The sequence below is a fragment of the Poecilia formosa genome, unplaced genomic scaffold (genome assembly GCF_000485575.1).
Source record: "Poecilia formosa unplaced genomic scaffold, Poecilia_formosa-5.1.2 Scaffold26, whole genome shotgun sequence".
Lineage (NCBI taxonomy): Eukaryota > Metazoa > Chordata > Actinopteri > Cyprinodontiformes > Poeciliidae > Poecilia > Poecilia formosa.
This window is the reverse complement of record NW_006799965.1, coordinates 970,127-991,070: the sequence shown is the minus strand read 5'-3', so window position 1 is coordinate 991,070 and position 20,944 is coordinate 970,127. Positions and strand designations below refer to the sequence as shown.

General features: G+C 39.7%; 2 protein-coding genes across 4 annotated transcripts; one reads left to right on the top strand and one right to left on the bottom strand.

The window, feature by feature from the left end:
* The first annotated feature begins 6,347 nt into the window (after positions 1-6,347).
* LOC103135525 (myozenin-2) lies at positions 6,348-12,899 on the top strand. 3 transcript variants are annotated; one of them, XM_016669636.1, is made up of 6 exons: positions 6,348-6,581; positions 7,383-7,473; positions 9,459-9,616; positions 10,891-11,044; positions 11,708-11,891; positions 12,637-12,899. In XM_016669636.1, the coding sequence occupies exons 2-6, from the start codon at positions 7,398-7,400 to the stop codon at positions 12,818-12,820; spliced, it is 756 nt and encodes a 251-aa protein (XP_016525122.1). In that variant the 5' UTR covers positions 6,348-6,581; positions 7,383-7,397; the 3' UTR covers positions 12,821-12,899. The 3 variants fall into 3 exon arrangements, with proteins under 3 accessions (XP_016525122.1, XP_007548370.1, XP_007548369.1); XM_007548308.2 differs by having other exon boundaries at positions 6,352-6,581; positions 7,367-7,473; positions 10,891-10,972; XM_007548307.2 differs by having other exon boundaries at positions 6,354-6,581; positions 7,367-7,473.
* A 1,067-nt stretch (positions 12,900-13,966) lies between these two features.
* rbm22 (RNA binding motif protein 22) lies at positions 13,967-19,678 on the bottom strand. Its single transcript, XM_007548309.2, has 11 exons — positions 19,574-19,678; positions 18,380-18,433; positions 18,263-18,292; positions 18,022-18,154; positions 17,823-17,923; positions 17,372-17,544; positions 16,286-16,486; positions 16,011-16,175; positions 15,623-15,708; positions 14,794-14,922; positions 13,967-14,679 (listed from the first exon to the last, which is right to left on the bottom strand). Exons 1-11 carry the CDS (start codon positions 19,625-19,627, stop codon positions 14,525-14,527), a joined length of 1,281 nt encoding a protein of 426 aa, XP_007548371.1. The 5' UTR covers positions 19,628-19,678; the 3' UTR covers positions 13,967-14,524.
* Between the last annotated feature and the right edge of the window lie 1,266 nt (positions 19,679-20,944).

Sequence of the window (20,944 nt, the reverse complement as noted above, 5' to 3'; positions counted from 1 at the left end):
ACATCTCTGGTGTTTTCTTATGCTCATTTTTAGGATTGTTTCTTCTTCCCTATGTCTCTCTGTGGTCCTCCAGTGCTGTTTCTTTTTAATAAGGATAAAGATACAAAGCAAAACATTTAGATGGTCACATGACGTATTTACCTTTGGCACTGTTAAGCAAAATTAGCAGATCCAAACAACAAAAGTGTCATCACGGCAACTATGCTCCTGTCTTCACGACAGACATGCCTTGTCTTTGATCTGGCTTTCTGTTAGAATTACTTTGGGCCAATTAAAGTCAACCATATGGGAGACGACAATGTGCCTTTAATATTTTAGGCAAGAAAACTTGAGTCCAATGAAGACGATATGAGAAGAATGTTAGAAATTGCAACTTTGATACAGATTATCTATTATTAATGACTGCAGACTTCTGAAAAAAAAATCTTCAAGAACACTGCACAATAGATATACTTAGAAAAAAAAAAGCCAAGGAACTTGGTTTGGAAAAAAATTCCAGCAAGAGTATGAAAAAAGCACAGCATGCAATTCAGACCGTACAAACGTTGACAGAGAGTTCTCCTTTGCATGACTTTTTATCCAATTTCACAGAAATCATCCTGGACTGGACTTTAACCAGATCTTTACATCTTTCATTTCAACAGTTATGTTATGTACCCAGAATGAATGGTGGAACAGCAAGTCATGAACTCGGATCTACGGGATTTTGGACCGCAAACAACCACAGACACGTGGCATAAAAAGCAAATCTAGGCTGCCAAATGGGCTGATCAGACATCAGAAACAGCACACAGTGTGCGGACACGCAGTTTAGCCACATTTCTTTTTACGTCTCTCCTGAAGCCATGTATGAGCAGGTTATTGATGTTCAGGCTGGTCTTTAACACTTCAGAGAGCTTAGACCCTACTGTCTCACATGAGAGAGCACAACGAGATAAATCGATCATAAATAACTCAATTTTATAAGAAAGGATCAGGCAAGTAGAAATCTAATATAACAACACAAGCTCTGCCCACAGCATGTAATGTGTAAAAGGACAGATATGACTGGCTACGTCCCGTTTGGCATGCTGCAGCATCGATAATGTCAAAAAATAAATAAATAAAATAAAATGCATGCCGCTGTTTACATTTCTGTAGCCTGGTCCATAACAGCCTTCAGTGCAGCAGAGATTTTTTGCTTGCATAAGAAAATGTTTTCAAAGAGGAAGGAGATGTTTTGGTAATGCACTCTGAGGAAAACACTCTCACTTGCAAATGGGTTCCCATTAGGCTCACAAGAGCTGCACTGTTTGATTACAAGCTAATTAGCAGCTCATTTCATGCATGGTAAGTGCTGCTAGAATGGGGCCCTGATTTGATTCGCTGCCCAGGCTTTTATTTCCCTGCTCCTAATTCATTTTAGCTCTTGCTGCATTTTTAGAATGTTTTACTTTTCAGCCATGGCCTTTTTAATAAAGATCTGTATCACTATAGTGTTTGTGTGTGCGTGCGTGCGCTCGCGTGCGTGTTCATGTGGACCGTTCAGACAGTCGTTTCCAAGAAGATGATGGGTTCCCACTCTGGTATGTATCTCATTTGTCCTTTTCGTTTGAAGCCGTGGCTCCACTCGTCCCAGCTCTTCTGGATTTGGAGCTTTTACAGGAGCAAGCGAATGCAAACAGGACAATACTTTATGAAGTGTGCTTTTTAGATTTTAGCAGGTCACAATAATTGGATTGTGTTAATGGAGCTTTCGCAGTGAATTTAGCTTTTTTTAAAATGAATGAACTGTTGCTCAGTAGCTGGGAGCAGCTGCTCATTGGGGTAGCTTAGTGTAAAAAAAAATACATTTAAATAGCTGGAGAGACTAAATCAAACTGCAATAAATATCTTACAGCATCTGAAACTTCCGAATCAAATGTATGCAATGAATTTAAAAAAGTTTGATCAATTTTGGAATGTAGTCAATTCTCATAATGAATATGCAGCATAAAAAACATTATTGCTAAAATGAGGATCAAGGATCAATTAAATGGGTTAAGCAGATATTGAGTATAGAGAACACAGACATGCTGAAATTGATTTCTATACATCGAAGGAGATGCAGCTACCTATTGTAGCCCCGCACAAGCACACCCAATAATATCAAGCGCGCGCAGTGGAATCCTGTCGATCTATTGGCTGGGACGGTTGCTAGGCGACGACGGCACTCCTTGATCGCGAAGGGGCAGAAAAATAATTTGCAAGCGAGCAGTGGGGTTTGCGAGCGCAGATTTAATCCGCGCAGAGAGAAAGTTTGCGCACGAGGAGAAATTCTGAGGGAGAACAACAGAGAATATTTGAAAGACAGCAGATGCGTTTAGTGGAAACATTACAAGTTTTGAGAGCAGAGACGACATCCGACTTTCAAACTGAAAAGGTAACATTTCCCTATAAATATATACCAAAATCTCGCATAATATTTTGGTACATAGATTCAACATTGCGTTGAATCTGTGTCATTAAGAATTACACTAAATGCTAAAGAGAATCAAAACCCAAATGCAGTAGAAACAAGAAACACGGCAGATAAGTTAATCTTAAGGCTTTTATTTATTTATTTTTTTACCATGGATGCCAATAATCATGTAATGTGCTGCAGATCCTTTGACCACCAGGAGTCAAGGTTGGAGAACCATAACAATTTTCACCTAGTGAGAATGTTCCCTGGCAGATAAAAGTAGAGGCAACTGGATCCTTCAACCCAGGAGGGTAAACAGTTTGAATGGTCGGTAAAAAAAAAAAAAAAAAAAAAAAAACTACAGGGAAACAAACTTGAACTGTCTCCTCCTTTGACAGCAACTCCGTATCATTTGGTTTGGAAGGAAAAAAAATATTTTAGCTCCTCATCAATTTTTTTTAAATGCATTTATTTATTTACATACTTTCTTTATGGTTCCTTCACTTCCTGCACACTTCTCATGTTAAATTAATTCTCAAAAGAGTAGACACAAGGAGCCCGTTTGCAGAATCGCCTGCTGTAAAACCATTTTGACGTTTTCATTCACGTTGACTTCTTTTTAATGTATGTAGCGCACGTTTAGAAAGCACTGAACATTTCCCCCCCTTTTTTTTCAACCTTCTGGATCATTTTTATAAGCAAACTTTCCTTTTAACCCGGGGAATCCGATTCAGCGGGAGTTCATTAGCTGCACTGCAGAGTCTCTAACGCGGCTGCCTTCGTGTTGCTGGAAATCAAACAGGTTTTTGTGCACCTGCGGAGGAAAACACTTTGAAAACCAGCCTCTTTTCATTGAAAGAGTAAAATGAAAGTTAAGAAGTTGCCGTGCCACGCCGGGCTGTAGACACACATCGGAGAGATTCATATTCCATGCGTGTACATTATGCCGTTTCTCATTGTGAACGTTTTACCTGGTAGGTACCTACTCACTCTCTCTCTCTCTCTCTCTCTCTCTCTCTCTCTCTGACAAGCATTCAGACATCATCGCTGTGTGACTCCTTGATGAGACTCTCACGCAGCGGTTCGGCTCTAAATTGAAGCTCAAACTGAGCGCCGTCAAGCCGACTCCCCATCTGATTGACTTCCAGCCGATCTCCCAAAGGCAGTGAGGAAAAAGTTCAGAGTGTGATGACTTCTTCGGTGCTGCAAAATGAATTTTAATGAGTTTAGCTCTCAATGCGTAAGAGATAAAAGGCCCACTTAATTTCTCAGCTTTTGCTCTCTCTCTCTCTCTCTCTCTCTCTCTCTCTCTCTCTCTCTCCCGCTCTCAAAGCAGCCAATAAGGTCTTATCTCATGGCCAGCAGGGCAAATCCTTTTAAAGGTGGTCTTATTGCAGACGCTTCGGTCTCATTGTTCTTGTGTCAGATGTCGGTGCCCGGTGGCTTTTCACTGCTCGCTATGGGACATGAACACAGAATCCTATTCATTTTCTATATGCTTATTCTCTGACATCAAACACGTTGGCTTTCTCCACTAAACGCTGTATGTGCTTGGGTTTTTTTTTTCTTTCCAGAGATAAACTGAAAAGCATAAGCTCTTTATTCTTTTTTTTTGTGTGTGTGTGTGTGAATAAATTTTATGCTAAACAGATGCAAATTTATTCAGAAACAAACTCTGTATTATTTATTTTATCCTCTTGTGAGAAAACATTGCAAATTCTCATCTCTAACAATTACGACCATATTTAGATGTCGGCCAAGAAAAGACCAATTCTTTACAGAGCCTCGCTTTTGCAGTATTCTGTGTGATTTTTTTTTTCTTCTCGTTGTCTCATCACAACCACAACTGTCAGTGGATTTTATTTGCAATTTATGCGATTGAACCAAACAAACAAAAAAAATTGGAAGAAGAATAATTTTCTTCTTATTTTCCATCTGTCCACCCAACAGCTCCACTGTCTAAACCCGCGGGTCCAGGCAGGTTGCAGGGGGGCTGGTGCCTCTCTCCAGTGGGACGGGGAACCAGTCCATCACTGGACAAGATAGAGACCCAAACCCACAGACACACATAAATATGTTTACCCATAAGGTGGTTTTATTAGTTTTTAATTGACGTTTTCATATCAAATGTGGGGTTGAATAAAATCCAAGATATAGATTTTATTTGCAAAAAAATAACTAAACCTCACTCATTTTACAATGGTGCTGCTTTGTGTTGGTCATTCCAATAGAAGGCACTAAGAAATCCACAATCTCTTCTCAGCCGGCTATGCTTTGGTCTACGCAGTTCCTCCAAACGTCAGCCTTGAGTTTCTGCCAGTTCCGTTCCCAGAACCGCGGTGCGTGTGGGCTCCAGTGTCAACAAAGTGCCTTTTTATAGCGTGCAGCGCGATGGTCAAGCTACATATCTGTTAGAGGCTGTCAGTAAGCTGCCCCTCATCCAGGGAAACAAGGAGCCTCCGCTGTCATATTTAGCATGACTGGCGTGGGGAATGTCTATAAATCCAGCACTCATCGCCGTCATCATCTTGGTTATTCCATGCTTCACTGAGGCCCCGTGAAATATTTTGGCACAAATGCGATCGTAAATATTTTAGTCTATAAATACAGAAGGAAATGTTTTTTTGAAGCAACTCGTCCTATTTTGTTTAATTGTTACTTTGCATTTGTGTTGGCAATTATTAAGCCCTAATAAAGTCATAATTGAAGGTTTAAAGAATAGTGGCAAGCAAGACATCAAAGCTAATTTCTTAATCTTTTTTAATGTTGATTTTTGTTTCCTGTTAGTCAAAATTAAAGTCAGACTTTAAAAAAAAAAAGAGTGTGAGATTATACCACTATAATAAAATGTTAATTTATTTTAAGGCTTCACATATTTATCAGGAATGGGAACGAAATGTTTACGTGCCCAATTTGTGACGCCTGAGGTCGGTGAAATAATGAAATATTATGAAATATTCAGTTTTATAGAGCCTCATAAATGCATTGGAACCCACACAGCGATTAGAAGAATGCATGTTTTATTTTCCTCTGGTTATCCCCTCACTGTCCTTCTCAGAAGTCGCTTTCTCAAACACTGGAAATTCAACAGTGATTTGTCGTGAATGCGATAACTCCACGTGTCACAAACCGCTAAGCAGTGAGTCTGAATAAGCTGAAGGGGAAGTGACTGATTCAGTTTGATCACAAAGGCGGAGCTGCACAGAAGCTGGGACGTTCTTTGGCAAAATGCTTCCTCTCCGAAACAATTCTCCTTAATAAACCATTAAAGAGCAGCAGCATCAGCAGATGAATATTTGTGACTAAGAATGACTTAACGTTTACTTTCCGAGGCCAGGAGGCTTCCCACTGGGAGACGGAGGCAGGCCAGGGCAAAATCAATTTCCAATCTCAGCAGAGATAAAGACAAAGTTTTTTTTCCCCCCACTAGGCTTCTGCTGAGTTCAGGGAATCAATTTGTGAGAAAATACAACGTGATAAAAAAACAAAAAAAAAAACTCACTTGAGTTTAAACAGGGCAACCAAATTTAGAAGTCATTACTTAAAAGGTGAAGCTAAAGCAAATTTGGAGTTAATCTGCATTTGTTACATGGCGGCCTGAACAACTGAGAGCTGTGTAATCCCAATAGCTCAGGGTGGGAAAGGTCAGAAAATGGAGGACCAACCTGCCTAAACAAGAAAACACAGCAATGATGATGATGATGATGATGATGATAGCTACCTCATCAATTTCAAAGGTGCCTCCACAAAATCACTTGTGTGTTTGTTTGCATCTATGTTTGCAGTGGATGCTTGGCCTTCCTGTGATAGTGTCTGGACAAAGTTGCTGCAAGCTCACACAAGCACACGCGCGCACGCAGAGGAGATTCGGTTTTTACAATCAAAGCAGCCCGAGGTCAGGATGTAAATCTTTGCACTTGCCCCCACCACCCTAATCACCTTTTTATAACCCCACAAAAACACCCCCTCATTTTGTCCTTACTGCCTTAGCTCTCTGCTAAAATAAACCCAGTGAGGTAAGTGCCGGAGGCATCCTGAGATGAGTTTTATACAGTCTGTTCCTTCAGGGCTGAGGAGTGTCCGAGCTGAGCGGAGAAGCATCCCAGATCCGTAGTGGGACGAGGAACAAAACCCAGAAGAAAACGAGAAGGAAACACAGGTAAGGCTGCAAATAAAGGCTTTCTAATCATTTGTGCGCTTTGACATGAGGCACGATTAGACTTAACAGAGTGAAATGTATCCAGGGACACCGTGTGTAATTTTTGACGCTATCTGGTCAGAGAAATGTTAGCGAACAACATGCATATGTCATTAAATAAAATTAAAACCGATATACAACTTCATACCTGAGGCAAGTGTTTGGCACCAACAATAACGTCATTCTTCTTGAAACTGTTAAAGAGATTTGCTCTATTATTCAGTATTTATGTAACACAAATCCCATTTTAAAAAGTTTAATTTGCTCAAATTATGTTTAAGGCGTCAAATAAACAAACTGTTACCCGAGCACATACGGAACATGTTTTTGTAAGAGAAGGAGGATATAACTTAAGGGGTTACTCAAACTTAAGGGTTCGTAATATTCACACAACAGGAAGGAGCTTTTGCATTTCAATTCATGGTGTGAAACTATGGAACAAATTAAATGAGGAGTTAAAACTTAGACATATGTAAACCCAGATAAAATGGAAAATTAATTAACCGATGTTTATTTGTTTCATTTTTATTTGATTTAATAACGAGGGTCCATCTGAAAATATGGTATGAGTTTATGGAGTAAGGAGTTCATAAGTTTCTGACCTCGACCTTCTCCTTTTCGAGCAAGTTAAGATTATTGTGGTACAAAAATGTGTGTCTTTTGCATTTTTTTTATTCATGTGTGTGATTTTATACTTCTATCATCTTCAAAATACATAAATAAACAAATGAATATTGATTATACAGCCTGATCATGATTAAGTCAAAACCACTGGAGATGCATTCTGGAGTGGATGGCTTGACGAGGCAGAGGATGCTGCAAGCCAAAGCGCTGTCTCAGGAGGCCAGAGGAGGTAAGAACTTAAAGGACCGACACAAGGGATTTATGTTCACTGTTGGGTTTTTGGGACAATATGGCCAGGAGGGCAGCAGAAGCACATAAAACACAGAGAAGTCCTCTCTCTGTTGCAGCTCAAACAACTTTTTTAAGACCTTATGTCCACGTCAGGTCAGTAGGAATATGTTATGTTATGCAGTTTAAAAACTTTCCAAACTGTGAGGGTACCTGGCTCTACACCACAGCTGGCTACGATGATGTTGCTACTGGAGCTTAATTAATTAATGTAAAATTACTTATTTTTTATAGAGACTGAACTGCATATGGTCAGCGTCGATTCAAAAAATAAAATAAAAATACATAAACTCGTCTGTCTCTGTCCTGAAGATTACTTTTTTTTTTGTAAATCTAAAGAGGAAAAGCCAGAACAGGTCAACGCTGTCCAGCGAACGCAACGATGGGACTTGAGGCACAGCTGCCTGTGAGCACATATGACCACTTAGCACTGAAAAGGCTACAATTCATTTAACTCCTTGTTCTGTCAGACATAAAGTGAGATCACAGCTGGGTGTGTCAGGTGTAACCGAACCAAACATCAAAGGGTGTAGCTTCTCTTCTTGGAAACAAGTGGACACTGATACTCTGAAATCCTCGGAGTGGTAACGCCTGCATGGCCAGCTGGGACTATCCCAGCTGGGCTACTTTCTACTCCGGTCCCGTCCGCTAGTAAGGCTTTGAAAATTATTCTCCTAAACTCAGCAAAACGTGACTCCCACCGCTGAATTATACACAGGCTGATCAAAGGCAGCTCCTCTAGGGTGGCATGGGCCCAGACTTCTCCCAACACTTATCATGTGCGAGTAAAAAGGACCATCTGCTCTGACACAAGTCTTTCATCCAAAGATCCTATTTATATGCCCAGTTTCCCATTTAACTCTGGAGCACAACAAACATTACACACCACTTGACATCATCTCGAGGCTATTTCAGGCCATCCATCATGCCGCAATACAACCTAAGAAGGGACCCCCTGAGCAAAAACTGCATGGATACTTAGTGACGGCACACATGGCTTTTAAATATCAGTCCAGCTCAGCTGTTTCATGTTGACAGAAACAAGAAGAGCACTTGGGACTTCATGACTTGCCAAGTGTCTTTTTTTTCCCCCCCCTTTCTGCTTTCCCTGTCTTTGTAAATTGTTGGAGTTAAAGCTGATTCAAATTTATGAATTGAAATGTGGAAGTACTGGTGTTATGAGAAAAGTCTGACTTTTTCAAAGCTTTAAATGATTTCAGACAGCAGGAAAAAAGTCATTTTAAATCCTGTCGTTTGATTTGTAAATAAAAAAAAAAAAAAAAGCTGTTTTGCATTTAAGACAAGCAAAGCCCTCCAAGAAAGGATAAGGCAAGAAATACACTACTCAAACTGAGTAGTAAAAAAAAATCTGTTTTCTGAGAACAAAATGAACAGGGAATCTTCAACATATGAGTGGATAAATAAATAATGATACAAAAACAACATGAATAAAAAAACTGAACAGGGTTTCTATATATGTATTACTGTACAATGAATATAAGTACAACGCTGAAGGAATCTGGATGCGCAAATAGAGGATGACTGAACTTAAAACCATTAGTTTTCAGCCCCATAACAAATAATGCATTACAATTATCATATTTATTGTTGCCTCTTTATAAAAGGCAACAATAAAGACATAGATTTACATTAACTACCATAGATTTAATTTTAAAAAAGCACATGTTCACCTTATAGCCAAAGAATTAATTCTGATGCATGAGGGATGGATGAACCATTAGATGAAGTTTAAAATATGCCATGCTTGTTGTTATGAGTTATATGCCCACTTACTGTTTGGGTTAGAGATTGCTTTTAGATCTTATAAGCTCTTGCAAAGGACTGAACATGATCATTTCTATTCATTTGTGGCAACCTAAAAGCCACAAATAAATTAACGTATGCACTGCTACTTGCTTCTGACAGGTCTGAACCTGGGGAAGAAGATCAGCGTACCAAAAGACGTGATGATGGAAGAGCTGAACCTTTCCTCCAATCGAGGCTCTCGCATGTTTCAGGAGAGACAGAGGAGAGCCGAGAAGTTTACGCTAGAGAACGCTGCCAATGGACCTTCCGACACAAATGTAAGAAATAGAAAACAACAGACGCATTGTAAAATGCTAAAGTATTCTTTTTTTTTTCCTGAGTTTATGTGATAAACTACGCAAAGAGTATTATTATTATTGTGATTTGAGAGAAAAACAACACATAGTTTTCATTCTTTTTGCTCAAGATAATCAATTTTAAGAGTTTGTTGTTCACTCCATGAATCTGGTCTTTATGGGAGAGGAGGAAGAAGACTAAAAGAATGGATAAAATATTTATTTCATTTATTTCCTTCGGCCAAAAGGTGAGGTATAAATTTGCCATTATTTCAAAAAAGGTTTTAATATTGTTTTGGGGTAGATTTCTTGTCCTGCACACTATGTGACCAGTTTTGAATTTGACATAAATTCACCTGTATCCTACACCGTAAACAATCTGTTTTGCTGTTTTGTTCAAAGTGGGTGATGTGTTTCTCCAAATCTGCACACATTTAAAGTTAAATATAATGAAACCAATGAACCTGATGCGTGGCTCAGAAGAAAACCATTATTCCTGTCTCAGCTTGTAGCGCGTTATGTCAGGACACAGCAAGCCCCAGTACTCCAGTCAAATTAGACCAAAATAGAACATTGTGGTCAAAATGCTATTTATGGTAGGAAAATAAGTCTGTCCATCACCCCCGCCATGGTGATGGCTACGACACACTGTGGGTATTTTTTTGTCACAGCAGGGACAGTGAAGCTGATCAGAGTTGATGGGAAATGGGTGGAAGAAAGAGCCTGCAAATGATTTAAGGGTGGAGGTTCGCCTGAAAATGATTAGATTAAAGCTTAGTCGTGTGTTAGTTTAGTCCAGTCAAGTCCGGACATAAGTCCAATAGAGAATCTGTAATAAGACGGCACAAATGAATTCCAAGGTGATCTTTAGCAATTTCATGCACTGGAGTGAAAACCATGTGCCATTTTCCTTTCACTTCACAATTGCAACCTACTTTGTATTGCATTATCCCATGAGGCTCTACATTTTTTTTTTGGTGTCTTATTAACAAAGCAGATTTTTTTTAGCTATGTTCCAATCAAATATTCAAATAATAAAAAAAAATGTATACAAATATACATTAAACTCAGGTCTGCATTAGTTAGTATTTAATGAGTGGACGTCTTTGGTAGGCGTATCGTATTCCTGAGGTTAAACATTTGATAAGCTTTCCCACGGTTGCTGTTTCAAGCAGAGTAGCATCACTGTTACAGCCAAAGCATAAAGCCAGTCTTGTATACATTTACAGGAACCCTAATCAGTGTGTATCCTGTAGGCTCATCTTGAACTCAGTCCCCCCCTGCAGTCAGTCTCCATGCCGCAGGGAGGAAAAGAGAACCAGGCTTTCTCCATCCCCGGTAAGCACAGCCTGGTCATGAACCTTCAGAAGACTGTAGCAAAGAAGGGCAATCCCAGTGTCCTGGCTCCAGGTAAATGGTAACACGCTGCGGAAAAAAAAAAAAAAAATCTGTAGAACAATTACTGCTTCAATAAGACTGCCTTTTCTACACTTCATAAAATGACAACTCTAAGTTAGTTTGGTGAAAAAAGAAAAAAAAAAAAAAAAAAAAGGACAAGCTCAGACTGCGCTTTCAGCATTCCCGGCGCTTGAGGAATATGCATGGACACTGTTGCACCACGACATGCCAGAACTCACCTTTCCAATCGCACTCCCAGCACATTAATTTGTTTTATTATAATCAGAGCCAGGGGAGCTGGCAGTTTGTGGAAAGCAATTATCTTGTGAGCATCTTTGCTGAGGGCTGTTGTATATTTGGCCTGGCAGAAAGCACTGCTTCCAGTCTGACTGATGAGCAACTAAGCTCCGTTTATTATCAGGGATTCACACTGAGGTCTCATTACTGTCATTCCTATTGCTGACAGGAGTGACATCAGAGAGATTTGTATGTAAATTTTTATCCCCATGCGCTTCGAAACAGCATGTTATTTTTATTCAGGGTGTGGGGGTTGAATTTAATTGAACAGTTTCTCAACTGAAAGTACTCAAAATTACTCAAACACATCCTTGGCTTTACTTTGGGTTGGATCCTGCTTCACTGCTATCACGTTTTCTTTTTTTTTTTCTTGGCCAGGCTACTCTGGGCCCCTAAAGGAAATTCCACATGAGAAGTTCAACACAACGGTAATCCCCAAATCCTACTGCTCCCCATGGAGGGAAGCTTTGGGAGGCAGCGAAGAGCTTCTGAATACGCTCAACACCCAGCTGCCACAGCCCCCACAAAGACTACAGCCTGCTAACTACAGGTGCTTCAACAGGTAAATCCTTCCCTCCATCACCTGATAGGTCTCTGCGAGTGAATCAAACACATAAGTTTTTTTGAAGCACGGACGCCGAGGCCCGTCCGTCTCCAAATAGACCCACGGATGACCTAACCAAAGAGATCCATTATCATCTGTTCCCCCGGCTCCGGTCCATGTTTCCACAGGTTGAAAATGAATCCAGTGTCTGGCTTTCAGCTCCTTGGACTGTGGCAGCATGGTGGTTATTTTCATCTCTGGGCCTTGACAGATGATCCACAGGAAGGAGGGGAGAGCGGGGGTCTACAAGCTTTCATGACCCAATAAGACATATAGCACACGGAAAGGGAATCGTCTTTCACATGACATGCGTGCAAGACAGAGCAAATGTGAAGCCAAGGCAGATGGGGAGATGAGGCCGGCAGGCGAGACAAACTGAAAGAAGCGCTGTCAGTCAAACTGATTCAGTCCGCCTGTGAGGAGGAACTGCACCCCCTGTGGAGAGATCCTCTTACATCCTTAAGATTATTATGAAATTACAGCGTCTTAAAGCTGAACTCTATTCGTTGGGAAGAGAGGTTGAGTTCAGGGCGCACCCAGTTTTACTGGTGTTAAACCCTGGTGGGTTTAAAAAAAAAATAAAAATCTAGTTTGAAGCAGTGCATATCATGTGTCATGTAAAAGATTTTCCCTGTTACCTCAAGCAGAGCTACTTGATATAACCCTCTTTTATCCACCTCCCTCCCCCCCACCATTTTCACAGAACTCCGATGCCATTTGGCGGCACAACGGCCAGCAAGAGAGTCATCCCAGTTATTGGCTTTGAGGCCGTGGAGCCCCAGAAGCTTCCCGGCGTCGCCCTAGACCGCATGTGTCGACGGCCAAACTTCAACAGAGCGCCGAGGGGATGGGGACTAGACTACAGCCCTGAATCTAATGAGCTATGAGTGACTTAAGCACAAGCCTCTCTCCTCGAAACGGTCCCTCTGTTGATTGCAACAATCGAAAGGAGAAGTTGGAAGAAAAGAAAATAAGACTCCAGCATAATAGTGGTTTGCTACTAATGAGTGTTGTGAGCATACAGAGGCAGGCGATGAAGAGCAGTCACAGGTTCACAATGCCTTGCAGAAGTATTCACCTTCACCAGGGATAGGTTGTAAAACTAAATCCCATGTTTTTGTACGTCCAACAGAGCTCTTACATTCTGAAAATGTAAGAGGTGATTTATTAAGACAATGCCGTCTACCTAACCCAACAGGCCATAAGAGAGGAGTACGATTCAGAGAAGCAGCAAGGAGTCTCATAGTAACTCTGGAAGCGCTGCAGAGGTGATGCCTGAGGTGAAAGAAACTATTCACGGTGCAACTATGGGTCGTGCATTGCACGTATGGCCTTTAAGGAAGAGCAGCAGGAAGGGGAGCTAAAGAATCCAAGTAGTGAATAAAGGAAACGTGTGGAAGACCATGCTCTGGTCAGATCAGGCACGGAATATTTTTTCACCTACAATCAATAAAGCTATTTTCGGTGGAAACCTAACCACCAATCCCATGCTGAGACAAAGCTATTTTTATCTGGGATACAGAAACCTGATGGATCCTAAATATTTAGTTTTAATGGTTTAGATTAAAGTAAATTCATGTGTTTATAACAGTCTAGTCAACGCTCAGGCCTGAATCTAGTTAACACTCTGTGGAAAAAATGTGAATATTGCCATCTGCAGATAGTTTCCATCTACTTTGACTGAGCTGCAAAGAGTAGGCAAAGTATCAATATCAAGATGTGCAAAGCTAGTTTCTGTCATTGCAGTACAAGGTGGTCGATCAGAAACACATGCTCCATTTTTCAGATTTTATTTGTAAAAAGACTTTAAAACCATTTATCAACCTCCTTCCATCTCACACACATGAAGTGTTGTGTTGGTGTGTAAAAACTGCATTACAACAAAGTTCATAGTTGTGACAAAATGTAAACATGTTCAAGGGAAATGAATACTTTTGCAAGGTACTGCATGAAGTGATCCCAACATATTTTGACTCATCAAAACCCATCTGCCTCTCTAAACGGTATGTAGTAATAAATGTACGAGAAGATAATTATTGACAAGGGCGTCATTTTAATGAGAAGTGAAAATATGTAAAGAAAATTTTACAATAAAGTCAATATGATGTTCAAAATGAGATGGTGTCCAATAAAATAATTAAAAAAAAAACTCAAACTAGATGAAAATGAACAGATTTAAAAATACTTCTCAGTATTCAACTCCAGGTGAAAAAAAAAAAAAAAAACAAAATGAGACGGAAACAAATTTACTCCAAAGACTAAATTCTTATATGTACAATGGTTCCATGTGGTCCTGGTCATATCGGCCTCATGCCCAGAGGCTGTTTTAACTGTTTGCTATTCGTTAATATTCCATAGTGCGACCAAAGTCGTCAAGTTAAACCCTGTCACCTCTCATGGCACAGAATTCATTTGCAGCTCTGTAGGTTGTATTAACAGGAGATAACTAATTCCTGTGCAGCGTGTTTTTTTTTTCCGGAAGCAGTCCTGTGGCCCGTAGAAGCCTTGAACATGCACGCAACCAACCAGGTTTGACATGAGAAACGCCAGAGAAATCTAAATCACAGCCCAACGTCACTCCGCGTTCGCGGCTATTCGGTGTGGCGTGAGCCGTGTGCCGAGTGGGCACCCATGCGCTGGGGATCCTGGGACGGGTAATGGATTGTACCAGGGGGTCTCATTGTCAAGGGAGGGGGGACAGGTGGGGCCATGGGACCCAAGGGGTGAAACATCGGAGGGCCATAACCTGAGGAAAAATAAACAGTTTACCATCTTAGGCATCTGCATTCACTCTGCATCAGTGACACTGAAAAACATGCTGGAGCTCGACTGGGGTTGCTAAGTGATGATCTCCTTCTACCTGGTGGAGGGGGGTTTATGCCTGGAGGTGGCGGTATAGCAATGTTCATGATGGCAGGTGAGGAGCTCGGGTCAAGGTTGAAATAGTTTGCTGGAGCCTCTTCATCGAGAGCTGGTGGTGGAGGAAGTGCTGACAGAAAGAGGGGAAACAAAGCCTGTCACGGTCTACATGTATTAGGGCTGTATCTTACGATTGCTTCAGTAATCGAGTATTAACGATTAATCTGGAAAGAAAATTGCCACATTTTGTACAATATTAGAAATATTTTAAAAGATCCAAATAAACAAACTCCTTATTTAAACAAGATGCCAAAACATAGCCTTCCACAAGTGTATTCTAGATCATTTGTAGCAAAGGATGCATCTGAAACTAAATAAATACTTCTACCATCAACGTGTGAAAAACTCAGCCCTTTCTGCTTGATTTATTAATACAGTGTAGGGCAAATCTAATTATTATTTTTGGATTAACTTATCAATAATCTCAAAGGAAAAAAATTATTAGTAGAAGACTTTTTCTTTTCTTTTTGCAGAATTTGAACCGGATAAAGCAAAACCTGTGCCACCTGAGTTCTGGGTAGAATATGTTTACAGACAAAGTTTTTTTTTTTTTTTTTAATTCCAAAATGTGCATATTTTTGTAGTTTTGACTTAGTTACTGCTCTGAGTAAGTTGCTTTTTCAGCAAATGGCCTTTTTAGAGTTTGTATACTTTAGTTAATGATTAATTTATTACTAAATTAGTTGACGATTACTTCAATAATTGATTCATCACGATTAATCGTTTGAGTCGTACGTGTATATTGAAACTCTTCCGGTGGCTGCACTCACCTCCGGGCAGGCCAGGTACAGGATCCAGTATGGTTCCCATTTCACTCACTCCCTCCTTTCCATCCTTTCCTCTGGCTGCCTGAGACCTAAGGAGTCACACCATCTGCATTAGACGTCCGTTCATTAAACACAGGGTAGGAGCTGAAAGCAGCATTCGCCACAGACAATCTTCGTCTCCAGCCAACTCTCACTGCGTCAGTAATAGTCACCTTTTAACAGCCCTGTAGTTACCAATTTACTGACACTTGTAACAGCAATGCTGGGATTAGCTCAGACTGCTACACTCATTCTCCTTGAAAAGCACCTGGCATTTAACAAGCACATTATAGCACATCCCTCAAAGTGGCTCTGCTTGGTGCGGCTGCACGGGAGTTCAGAAGCGACTTACCTTCCCCACTTGACAGTGAGCCTCCGTCCATTAATGATTAGTTTGTTAAAGGACTTTTCTGCAGCCATCTCTGCTGCCTGCCGAGTGGCGAATTGGATGAAGGCACACTGCTGCCTTTGGACTATAGTAATGGTGCGAATTTCTCCAAATTGGTAGAAGTGACCCCTGTAGTGATAAAGAAACAGTTTGCTTAACAAAAGATAATGTCACCTAAAGACTATGAATATAAAATTCACTATCTGAAGTTGCAACAGCGTTTGCAATAAAATACTGACTTGAGATCCCCGTCTGTTACTGTATCTCCCAGGCCGCCTATGTAAAGAGTGCTGATGGACTTGTCCTCTGGTGGGTCCAGTCGGGGCATAGTTGAAGCCCGCTTCAATAACTTGTCAGCAACTGGGTCATTGATGCCGTAGTAACGATCTTTAATGTTCTGGTCAGCCAGAGGGTCATCAGGATCTGTAGGCTTCTCGTGCCTGCAGGTAAAATAACAAACAAAAAAAAAACAAGAAAAGAAAGAGGAATATATCACAAAAATAGAAAATAAATGTCAGACTAAACACTACACATACACAAAAAAACATTTGTATTAAACCTTTTATACAATGCTGACACAACAAAAAAATATTACAAACAAAACAGGACACACACCCCTCAAATGAGTGGTCAAGTTAAAAATAAAACTAAAAAATGGACAAAAATTAGTTAAAAATGATAATGTAGATGATAAAAGTAATGTACTCAAGTAAGCTGATAATTTTATATGTGAACATGGTTGAAAATAGTCAACATAGGATTGCCATAAAAAAGACCAAGTAAAAATGTACATAGCAATATTATAAAGTGAAAATATAAAAATAAAAATTATTTATTTCGAATTATTGTTTAATTATTTGTTTCGAATTGACTAAGAATAACAGATATAGAGAAAAAAGTAAATAAATAAATGCATGTTATTTTATTCAGAAAAACTACAACACTTTAATCCATTCTTATGTCTTCAGGAAGGTCATTCAAGGGCCTATAGATCAACAAATGGTAAACAGATGTCTCCCTGTCTGTTTTAGTTTGGAGTTTTGAAATATTTAAACACATGCAACCCGAAGAAAGGATTGTTCTGGAGGGCTCATGCAAAAATAAAAGAAAAAAATCTGACAAACAAAATAAACTAGCTAAGACCACTGAGAGCTTTGTAAACAAGCAAAATGACTTTAAAATCATCAACTTACCAAGTAGCAAAATGGGTTTCATTTATGACAATTCTACAATTCTTTGTGATTGTGGTTAATCACAAAGACAGCCTAATTGACGACTCAAAATAGTCAAAAAGAAAAAAAAAAAGATTTCGTCATAAAGCCCACCTATAGGGACACTCTTCTCCTCTCTTACACTCCCCCTTCACCCAGAAGGAGCAAATATGAGGCCGGTTCCTCTTGTAATACGGCGTAGTTCGGGCCAATTTGAGTAACATGTCGCTGGAGCTTGGAGCCTTACCGAGCTGGCCTACCGGTCGAGTGCCATCAGAATTGGCTATCTGTAAACACATATTTAAACAGAATCAATGACTGAGAACTGAAAAGTCAGCAAAACAAACGACAAATTGGAGAATAAAGCAATTTTGACAAATTATATTCACAGGAAAATCATTATTGAACTGATCATCTGAAGTGTTTCTGGTAGCTGGAAAGGGAATTATAAAAAAAAAATGCTGATACTACATGGTAAAATTAGCAGAAAATAAATATTTTGCTTAATTATAATTACTGCATGTATAAGAACTTGTTTTAAAGAGCAGTTATTTTGCAAGGTTACCTCTCTCTCCATGTTCTGTGTGTAGTACTCTTTGTTCACATCAGACCTGGGAATGTCGTCTTTAACAGTGAGGCCGGTGTCTCTGACCTGGATAGGCAAACCTGCCAACCACAAGATAAAACAGGAGGGTTAAAACCAACTTATGTTGTGTAAAACATGTCACACTGGTCAAACTTAGAGCAGACAATCAAAGACTCACCGTACTCCAGGTCAAGAAGGCATGTCTGACAAACGTTCTTCATTTTACTGCAGGTCTGACAGACCTCCGTCTTCTTAAAACGCATCCGTGTGCCCGGGCACCATCTGAACACGGTGAAGGGCCGAGCACAGATCTGATGGTCGAAAATGAAAACCTCAGGCATGTTCTTACAATCAAAATGTTGGATTATGAAGATGTCTCATTACATAGTGTAATCCAAGGTCAGAGTTGCAAAACATACCTTGCATTCTTTTCCATATTTCTCCTTGGTCTGTAAAATGAAGCAGGAACATGTTTACACCCCTAGAGCTATAAGCATGAGTTCAGTTAGCACAACATCCAGAACATAAAATCTTACCATACGGATGTAAGGATTCTCCCCTAAACATGTCTGGCACAGAATTGGGAAATCCTGGAACAGAAAAATCACAATGGGTCTTCCTTATGCAAGAAAACAACCACATTTTCTATTTTTATCTCTACTATGGACCAGGATTCTGTGTATTTAGCAAAGCTAGAATTAATGTGTACGTTTTCACCTGCTGATTTATTCACATTTTGTGAGTACTCTCAAGCTCACTTTTTGCTTCAGTATTGAGGCATATTCAAATGTGTGAACAGAACGAGTCCTGAGTCGAGCTCTCTCTCACTTTGCCATCTGTTGAAGGATGCCGTTTCAGTCAAAGTGCTTGCAGCTGAACATGACCAGGATTTAATCCATCCATTTCACACCATCAGCCAAACATCTAAATATAAGCGGCTCTGGTGATTTAAAACGTCAACTACATATTCTAAGGTTACAACCTTAATAGTCTGGTGTTTTTTGTTGTTTTTTTTAAACTAAGATCAAACACCTTGTCGCTAAAAACAACGTATTTACAGCTGTATCAAGTACTGCAACAAGCGGGCAAAAAGTACTGTTGTGTTTTATGTCCTAAACTAGCTGTAACAGACTTAAACTCGAGATCTTGCTTAGCTGCTTTATCTGAAAAGTTGGTGCTAATGCCAAACTGTTAGCTTAGGTATTTCCCTCTGAGGGCCACGCGGATACTATATTTACATTTCTAAGTTAAAATTATTAATTAATCTGATTAAATTGTAATACCACTGCAAAGTTGTGAGGTCAGTATTTTAAATACAAATTCTGAATGTAATATTTTACCGGACTGCGATTATTTTAGCTCTGTCAGCCTCCTAGCTAACCTTTTTAGCTTAAGTAGCTGGCTCTAATATAGCCCGTGTTCATATGAAATCCCAAGATAATTCTTTAGAGATCGACCAGGGAAGTTATTACTTCGCTCGTTTATCACTGAGACAATAGAGTCGTTTTCATCTATATTCAGTTAATATTCGCACAGCAGCCAACCGCGACATACAGATAGATGCTAACCTATAGCAGCCACGCTACAATAGCTAGCCGACAATGGCTAACGGAAACTACTACTCAAACTGAAGTGGTTTTAAGAGCTACTAAGTGTTGAGTTTTGGCTGCTACATATTTCATTCATTCCTACTCACTGTCGTAGAAAAACATAACATTGATTCGACATACCGCGTCTTCCCAGTTCTGCCTGTTGTAGGTGTTAGAGCCTAGGGAGGTCGCCATTTTGGAAAGTGTAAGCCAAACTTCTCAGCTAAACAGCTCAAAGCTAGAGAAATTACAGCCGCAGTACCTAACTTTGCCTTCAGGTGTCGCTCTGGTTCCAAAATAATTGAACAAATATGGCTTTTTGAAATGTTGAATTAAAATCACATTACATGTCAGTTTTTATAAGCACGAATTTATAAACGCAACCTTATCCGTTATTATAAAAATGTAATACAAATAGGAAAAATTACTAATTCTAATAATTGTTCCTATCTCTCTGTCTACATATTTGTATATATTTTGAAAGAGAGAGAATGAATGAGACAATTTATTGCTGTGTTAGTGAAATAAACATTTCAAGACAAACACAAATAACTAAAATACAACATGACAGGAGTAATTTACATTGACACAACAGTTTGCTTAGACCAAGAATGTGAAAGATATACGATTATGTTGTTCTTCAGTTGCAATATCACAGGTATAAATTTTACGTAGTTTTGCCTGCATTAGGTAAATGCAGGAGAAATACATTTAGCAAAGTTAAAACTAACATCCTATTGTACAGTTTTACATATCATTTGAGGCTTCTTTTTCCTTTCATCCAGCATGCAACTGCTGACTCAACTTTCATGTAAGTGACGAACAAGAGGAAGATATGGATTCACAGATCCCTCAGAGGTAATGTCGTCTATTTTTAATTTATCCATCCACTTGCCATTGATTCGTCCACCTGGCTCAATTCAGGACAGGGTGTCTTTATTGTGTAAACCTCAGATTAGAGGGGCAAATGATGTCAAAGATTACAGCCGCAGGGCATTAAATCCTGGAAGTTTACTTAAGTTTAGAGGAAGGTTGTCGAGTCAAAGGGCAGAGATTGTTAGATACAAACCCAGGGAGCTGCCAAGGTCTTCTCTCTGTCAAACAGAGACCTGACAACTGTCGGTTTTACTGTAATAATACTATAATGACACAGAATAAATAGAAAAACAATTTCGGTCTCATTTTATTATGGCGCCAAAATAAAAGTCCTGGGAATCGCCTTCTCCAAAAGTCATGTGACTCTCTCAAAGTGTCATGTGACATGGACGAGACAGCCAGAGCTGTTTTCAAGGAAGACTTTGTCTGGGATTTAATCTCTTAGTAATGAAAAACACACACCTCTTTAGTCACAGGGTTTGTTGTTTAGGTATGTTAGAACCTTGTGTTCATCTTCTTTAAGTGAGGTTTATTTGTATGACACATTTCAGCAATAGGGCTTTACCTATAAAAACAGACCATGTACAAACAAACAAACAAAAAAAATTCCTTCCTTTCCGTTGGCAAATTAGGGAG

Excerpts from the sequence above, each read along its gene's own strand:
- LOC103135525 (XM_007548307.2), top strand. The coding sequence starts at position 7,374 with ATGATTAAGTCAAAACCACTGGAGATGCATTCTGGAGTGGATGGCTTG. Across the intron at positions 7,474-9,458 it reads GTCTCAGGAGGCCAGAGGAG|GTCTGAACCTGGGGAAGAAG; the intron begins GTAAGAACTTAA and ends TGCTTCTGACAG. Across the intron at positions 11,892-12,636 it reads AACTACAGGTGCTTCAACAG|AACTCCGATGCCATTTGGCG; the intron begins GTAAATCCTTCC and ends CCATTTTCACAG.
- rbm22 (XM_007548309.2), bottom strand. The coding sequence starts at position 19,627 with ATGGCGACCTCCCTAGGCTCTAACACCTACAACAGGCAGAACTGGGAA. Across the intron at positions 16,487-17,371 it reads GGAGAAGAGTGTCCCTATAG|GCACGAGAAGCCTACAGATC; the intron begins GTGGGCTTTATG and ends TTTTACCTGCAG. Across the intron at positions 16,176-16,285 it reads GTAACAGACGGGGATCTCAA|GGGTCACTTCTACCAATTTG; the intron begins GTCAGTATTTTA and ends TTATCACTACAG.